The sequence below is a fragment of the Perca fluviatilis genome, chromosome 11, assembly GCF_010015445.1.
Source record: "Perca fluviatilis chromosome 11, GENO_Pfluv_1.0, whole genome shotgun sequence".
In the NCBI taxonomy this organism is placed as follows: domain Eukaryota; kingdom Metazoa; phylum Chordata; class Actinopteri; order Perciformes; family Percidae; genus Perca; species Perca fluviatilis.
Genome location: NC_053122.1, coordinates 21,016,519 through 21,024,633, shown reverse-complemented (window position 1 = coordinate 21,024,633; position 8,115 = coordinate 21,016,519). Strand labels below are relative to the sequence as shown.

Below are 8,115 nucleotides of genomic sequence, written 5' to 3'. Positions count from 1 at the left end.
AAACTGAGAAGTTAGCTGAATCCCAGTGTTTCCAAATCATTTGTAAAACATTTGTTGAATCATGTAGATAAAAAAAAAGGTCCTAAGGGTATGTCCACCTGACCCTGGCCTGAACTTGCTGTGATATATTGAACTGGTCTAAAACATGTTTCATCACCACATAAACAGATGTAAAGTACACACAAAAAAATATTTATATGAAAGGAATATGTGTATGTATACTGAAAGGTGCTTCCAAAAATGTTGTCCCACTATTAATGCGTAGCATATTGAGGTGAAAAGGTATAAGGCATACATTTTAAAATAACGTAATCCAATACAAGTCCACAACAGTCCTCAAAAAATGATGATAGGGTTGAAAAAACAAGTTGGGCAAGGGCAGTAATTATAGGATATGAAAGGTGCTGTAGGCTTATCACAAGGTTTTTGGTTTTCCTGGCCATTTATTGTGTTTTAAGATTTAAAAAAAACACCTTAGAATCTCAATGGTTGACATTGGACAGCGGATAAACTGGATAGGGTTAAATAAAGCAACCCATTAGATTGTTTTTCTAAAGTTTCCTCCATTTTTTATCAGATGCTGGAGATGACAGAAGTATAGCATATGGCATGCATTAGTACCAGATGTGTGCATGATTTTGTTTTTCTGTGTGTGTGGCATGCCAGGAAATACACAGCATGGAATGTTTCCACCCACACCAAAGCAACTGTTTTACGAAACAGTGTGACTGTGGGGTAAATATCTTCTTTCTAAAAAATATCAGATTTTTAGGCATTTTTGAGTTAAGTGGGTTGTGAAAGCAATTTTAAAGCATGCATTTATTTCGACCACCCCCCCCTCTCTCCTCACTATCTGCGAGCTGCCGGTCCCCTGAACACACTGTAAAAGAACACGGTCTCTGCAGACAGCCCAGAGTCCACAAACGCCAACAAAAACAAAGTGGCCAACCTAGACCACAAAAACATAAACTGTGTTCCAGTGTTCAGCCAATAACAGACAAGAAGGATTTGGGGGTGGGGGTTGGGGGGGTTAGTTCGCTGAACCACGGAAGGGAGGGGGAGGGGACGGGATGAGGAGGAGGGAGGGGCGAGCTAGTCTCGTTTTGTTTGAAAATACTTTGAACGTCAACAACAATAACATCTCCCAACATCACTTAGAGCACCTTTAAGATCAATTTTTTATTGTTTTTATCATTAGACATACAGAACAGAGAAACACAAATTGAACAAGAACAAAAACCCTCTCCCACCCTCTGTGGTCTCGAGGAAAACAGAACAAATAAACAAACAGAAATCACACCTTGCCTAGTCACTCTCCTCTATTTCTTGTGGCGCTGAGGTATGGGCTGAAATATGTGCCACCAGAAACTGAATTTGAATCATTTATACTTGAATTTGAATTGCTAAACTTTAATTATTGCATTGAAAAACTGAATTTGAATCATATCATTTGAAATTGTATTGTTTAATTTGAATCATTGCATTGAAAAACTGAATCTGAATAGTATAATTTGAAATTGAATTTATTCGTTTGTAACTGAAGTCCAATAAAATTTGATCCTCACTGAAAATTCAGCTCTCTATATATCTTCACATTCAGTTCTCACAATTCAGATTCAGTTCTCAAAATTCAATTTCAAGTTACTTTGACAGACATCCGGGTAGTTGGAGGATGAAGGAAGAGCAATCGAGCGCAGATCGATAGGTAGAGTTTAGTGGCGCAGATACACAAGACTCCTCTTTGGCCAATCAGCACCTATGTTTTGGAGCACAGTACCCACCATTAAACGAGGAAGAAGTGCTTGCCTCGCCTTGATCCAGAGACTCATAGATAATTTAATCTACCTGTTCACAATGTTGAAAATGTAATGCCTGGTGCTAGTAAGCCTAGGTTTATTAGTCTTGACAATAGTATTATATTGCAGGGGACCACATGTGCTCGTACAAGTTTGGATGTGGGTGGTGGTTGTGCTAGAGCAAGAAGACTCAGCCGTCATGGGTCGTTAGGCCTAAGTGAAATCTTGCGGGGAAGGCCAGTCCCACTTCTCAGCCTCCTGGACAGAATGACCCTCTGAATGTCTGGGATGTAGGAGTATAGTTTCTTTTCTTTCACTGTGTACACACCCCAAGTCTTCGATTTTTTGTTGTATGACCGTCGGTACCTGGAGATAAAAGAAGAGCCATTAGTATTAGTCACAAGCAAGGTGTTCACTATACAAAAATATAACAGTAAAAACTTATATCTTGTGTCCCTCCCTATTGCGTGCTGGCAGTCGTTGGTTGTGTTTGTCGATAGCTCCAAGCAAAGTCCGGGTCTTGTAGACAAAGGGAGTATATGGCATGCGCTTTGCTGCATACATTAATAAGTGGTTCTGGAAGCTTTCCAGGTCTGATGTGGTCCTGTGTGGTTGGGATAGACAATAAGAACTCCTCACCACATGAATCTACTTCCATTCTGCTCTTGTAAAATAAGACAATTAAGACAAAAATGCTTGAGTGCTAAAATATGGCAAATACAATTTTGACTATAGATGCTTATCTGAAGTTTATGACCTTCTTCACTTGGATCAACCACCTTTTGTCCAGCACGATGGCGGTCAGTGCCTGGTGAGCCGCTGAACCTGTAATCACACCACATCATTGTGAGTAAAATGACACACTTACAGGGCACTAAATCATGCATTTGCATTGTTTGTTTGAAATTACCTTGGATGATCCAGGGCTTATCCTCATTGCCCTCTTCAAGGGGTGTGGTGGCAAATTTAATTTTAACCATTTGTTTAATGATATTAACCATTGGTTTAATGATTGTTTTATAACGCCACAAGATTTAGCTTCTTCATGTGTAGATTCAAAAGGCTCCAAGTGAAATAGTTGGCAACCGTGAACTATAGCCCAGTAGAATTATTTAGTTTCACTAGTTTGAACCTTCTCACATTGTTGACTTTTTAGCAGACAAAGTCGAGAAGGCCACAAACCGTGTCTCCTTCTGCCTCCTGAGATTAACTGTTGTTTAGGCTAGGCTAATGAACAGGAGCAGAGGGTGAATTATCATGTACTAACCCTGCTGCTTCGAGGAAAACTTCCACGACAGGGGCCCATGCTCACAAAAGCCAGTTGCCCACGAATGCTCGTTTCATACATGGTGTAGCACACCAACCCACATCATCTGTACAAAAGGAATACAAAGCATGCATTAATATCTCATAGCTGTTTAATCATGAAAAAACATGCTATATGAATAATATAGTCCAAACTGAGAAGTTAGCTGAATCCCAGTGTTTCCAAATCATTCGTAAAACATTTGTTGAATCATGTAGGTAAAAAAAGGTCCTAAGGGTATGTCCACCTGACCCTGGCCTGAACTTGCTGTGATATATTGAACTGGTCTAAAACATGTTTCATAACCCCATAAACAGATGTAAAGTACACACAAAAAATATTTATATGAAAGGAATATGTGTATGTATACTGAAAGGTGCTTCCAAAAATGTTGTCCCACTATTAATGCGTAGCATATTAAGGTGAAAAGATATAAGGCATACATTTTAAAATAACGTAATCCAATAAGTCCACAACAGTCCTCAAAAAATGACTATAGGGTTGAAAAAACTAGTTGGGCAAGGGCAGTAATTATAGGATATGAAAGGTGCTGTAGGCTTATCACAAGGTTTTTGGTTTTCCTGGCCATTTATTGTGTTTTAAGATTTTTAAAAAACACCTTAGAATCTCAATGGTTGACATTGGACAGCGGATAAATTGGATAGGGCTAAATGAAGCAACCCATTAGATTGTTTTTCTAAAGTTTCCTCCATGTTTTATCAGATGCTGGAGATGACAGAAGTACAGCATATGGCATGCATTAGTACCAGATGTGTATGATTTTGTTTTTCTGTGTGTGTGGCGTGCCAGGTAATACACAGCATGGAGTGTTTCGACCCACATCAAAGCAGCTATTTTACAAAACAGTGTGACTGTGGGGTAAATATCTTCTTTCTAAAAAATATCAGATTTTTAGGCATTTTTTAGTTAAGTGGGTTGTGAAAGCAATTTTAAAGCATGCATTTATTTCGACCAATAGAGGAACATGTAGTGCAATCTGTTCCTGATATAACAACAGCAATATGTTAGTAAAGTGATTGCAAATGTGAGAATCAGCACATCTTTCTATCTGTGATGTCTGTACAGAGAGTTAAAAAAGATACAGGAGGTAATCCTATATTGCACTTATTCATTATAATTGTTTGAAAATCAGCATGTACAGACTGTGAATGCACAATCCCAAAATCACAGAAACCTGACGAGACTTTATTGGGCCAAATGGGCAATCTGATATCAAGCACTGTCTTCACAAAATGTTATAATTAGTGTGAAAGTGGAGAGCAGCTTAAAGAGCCTCAGTAAATTTTCTCAAGGACTTGCTCTGTCCCCTACAATTTTCACTCTTCATACATAATTTACGCAACTTTATATCAGGTACTTCATGTCTCTTTGTTCACTACCTAAATACCCTCAAAGAACCATGTAAATTGTAAATATGTACTCTTCCATTGTGTGAAAACTCTGAACAATGTCTCTCATCCATTTCAATTGGGAGGCTATCATAAATTGTTCATAGATTGTTTTCCTGCCTGGGGTTGAGATGTGACATTCTGAGATTTTTTATTTTTAATATGTTTAAAATCTGCGGAATTAAATTAAGTTAAACCTTTAGAACATTTTAAACTGAACCCTGCTTCATGTCACTTTGTTCTCCAAGCTAGTAACTGCTTTTAGAATCACAGAGGCCAAGCCATGACCTTTAGCATTCCAATAAACTACAGTACAGAGCTACTGACCTGTGAATATGTCCCAAAATCTAAGCAAACTCTTCACAGTCAGCCTAATAGAAGTCAATGTGGACTAAAGTGTGGATACATTTTCATTGATCTGACACAAGATGCATTCAATGACAACATCTTTTAAAATGCATGAACTGGTTTCTTACTCAAACTAAATCACCAATGTGTTTTTCATTTACCATTATTTTTGTACGTTCACATACTATTGTAAAACTGTTAAATGTACATTCAAAACATATCACAAAATTACTGTAAGTTAAGACAGCAATTGGCCAAATGCTGCTATATGTATGGTACATCTAAAAAAAGAACAACACTTATGCAAAACTGCATAGTCAGCAGTGGAATGATAGTGAGATCAGCAACGAATAGTTATGTTGTTTAAATGTGGTGATAGCTAAAACGTAATGTCAATCATGTGTTATTGAGTAATTATATTTTGAAACAATAAAGTTCAGAGACCACAGTGAAATATAATATTTTGTTATTTTGGTCAAATGAAGGCTTTATTACAGATTGAAAAAAATCTAAAAACTCACAAACATTTTAGCATAATCATGTTAATTAACAAGCCATAAGTATAGCTAACAGGTGCCCACACCTCCCACACCTAACGCTGGCCCTCTTAAGGTTACACAAACAGAGAAGTATTTTTGTTGAACAAATTATTAACTAACATCATGATGACAGAGCAATGGCTTCTCAGCTTTTTCTACTTCTTTTTAGTTTCTCATCCATATATAGACATTTACATTATATTTAACAAGTAATGTTAACTAGTCCCAACCCTCAAAATGTTAGCATCTGAAGCTCATCTAATTTATTTTTGTCTTGGAAGTAATTATTAGACAACACTTTAAAGTACAACACCTGCTAGAAATGATATCATACTGTAAAAAAAAAAAAGCTGTGCAAAGAAGCAGCCATAATATTCACAATATTCTATTAAACTAACTGTTTATACAAAGATTACTGAATTATTGTTGACTAGAATGAACTGCTCTCTGATTAGTGATTCACAAGAGAGAGGGAGCTATATTCATAATAAAGTGTTCAAAATATAAAAATAGTAGTGTATTTGTGCATAGTACAACTGGAGGGAATTGATTGTAGTTCTTATTTATAATATGGTTGACAATATAGTTATACACAAAAATATTAAAACACAAGTTTTAAAGCCACATTCATAATGTGCTTATCACATTACTGGTATGGAGATAAAAACAATACTTCGTTGTGGAATCTCATGTTTCCTACATAATTGTCAAATGTGCAGAGATGATCAAAATCAGAAAACACTTTGTCAGAAAACGATTGATTAGTTTAATATTTGAGTCTGTATCGGAACTGAATGTCTCTGTCAGGTTGCATCGTTCCAAAGCCCCATCGACTGAAGTCCATCTCAGGTATCTTCTCATCAGGATTCTTCAGCTCAAACTCAAAATAAACCAACATGAGGAAAACAAACTGCTTCAGCTCATTGGTGGCAAAGAAACGCCCAGGGCACATGGAGACCCCGGCCCCCCAGGGCATGTTGTAAAACTTCACCTTCTTCCCTGCTTTGTAAAAATGTGTTTTCTTGCTCCTGTCTGGATTGAGAAAGCGGTCATATTTGAATGAATGTGGGTCAGAGTGGATCTCTGGGTCAGTTTGAATGGCAATGTAAGGAAAGACTGCCATTCTGTCTCCCTTGCGGATCAAGTATTCCCGCCCATCAGCCATCTTGAGAGTCATATCCTGAATCACTGCTCTGGTGAGGAGGGGTGCAGCAGTGAGTCGGAGGGTCTCTTCCACAACACTGTCCAGGATTGGTGTTTTCATCAGCATTTCACGGGTGAGGTTGATTAAAGGGCCACCATGTCGGACTTCTTGCCCAAATTCCTTCAAGACCGTATTTACCTCTTCCTTTACTGCTGCCATGGCTTCTGAGTTTTTCATGAGGAAGAGGAGCAGCCAGAATGAAGAAGGCCCTGTGTTGCCCTGAGAGGCCCAAAGAAGCACAAACATGTACCTGTCTATCATTGATTCCTTTATACCTATCTCCTCTTTGCCTTGCTGGATGTCCCACACCCAGCGACTGATGTTTTCCTTGGTCTTCATCTTCTGAATTGACAGAGCTTTCCAGAAGAGTCCCAGGAGCCTCTGTGCTTCCAACCTTTCCCTTGGTGGCAGGACCCCATAAGCAAACCTGGGGAAGAGTTGGTCATATTTACGAAACTCGTAAAATAAGGCTTCTGATTCAGCTCTGTCTTTCTCCTCACTTCCTTCTGACTTGTGTGGCTCATTGCCATATAGAGATAAGTAGCCAGCCCTGAAAACAATATTGTAGCAGTACATAAACAGTCCATCCTCCGTCCAGGTTCTTTGGTCTGCAGGTGAGCCAATGTTGTGCAACATCAGGTTCTGCAAATTACTCATCATGGATTGAGTCATTGCCTCCAGTCCAGCCCCCTGTAGATGCTTGTTGCTGTTCATCTGGAGAACGATGTGTTCGTTTTCTAAAGCAGTGTAACCAAACACTCTGCGCACCAGCTGCACAGAAAACTTCCTGAAGTCCAGTTTTTCTCGACTCTCCTTAACAAATGATCCAAACGATAGAGGGTCCTGAAGGAATGTAAAGTAATACCCTCCCAGCTGTACTGTGAACACATCACCGTGTTTTTGCTTCATCCTCTCTAGGAACTTAAATGTGTTCCTGCGAAACTCTAAGACATGACCCAGCCAGGGAATGAGCCCCTTATCCAAAGGGGGTTCTCCTAGTCGCCGCTGTCGAAACACCCCGAGAAGGTATAGCCCTCCAATCAGAGCAGCAAGAAAGCCAAGAAGAATCGGCAGCAGCAGTCCCATGACTGGTTTCTCTGTCAGCCACACAGGGTTTTAGTGTTCAGGTTCACATCAGGCTTAAAATACAGACTTTTGCTCCTCCCTTTGCTTGGGGGATCGGTTTCAGCATTCCACAAGCTGCTACGTCAATATCATCCCTTTAAGCATGAAACGGTGAAATGGTTCCAGAGAGGAGAACAAACATAAGGCAATACTTTCACTGTGTAACACCAACCGACCAAGCATTCAGGTTTTCTAAATGAAATGCAAATCAAATCATAGGTATTTTATTAAAAAAAGATATCCGCAAACAGGCCACATTATAACATAACTTTTACCTAATTTAGCTGTAGCAGAAGCTGTTGACACAGTAAAGATACAGTACACCAGACATTCTGAATAAGCAATACATTTTGTTTATGATTTACAAATCTTAAAATACAGTTCAGCT

The 8,115-nt window shown here is 38.8% G+C and overlaps 1 protein-coding gene across 1 annotated transcript; it reads right to left on the bottom strand.

Moving 5' to 3' along the window:
• Positions 1-5,308: 5,308 nt before the first annotated feature.
• On the bottom strand, positions 5,309-7,732 carry LOC120567629 (7-alpha-hydroxycholest-4-en-3-one 12-alpha-hydroxylase-like). The gene has a single exon (XM_039814545.1). It carries the CDS (start codon positions 7,686-7,688, stop codon positions 6,165-6,167), a length of 1,524 nt encoding a protein of 507 aa, XP_039670479.1. The 5' UTR covers positions 7,689-7,732; the 3' UTR covers positions 5,309-6,164.
• Between the last annotated feature and the right edge of the window lie 383 nt (positions 7,733-8,115).

What these genes read in the sequence shown, in the direction of transcription:
- LOC120567629 (XM_039814545.1), bottom strand. Translation starts at nt 7,688, where the DNA reads ATGGGACTGCTGCTGCCGATTCTTCTTGGCTTTCTTGCTGCTCTGATT.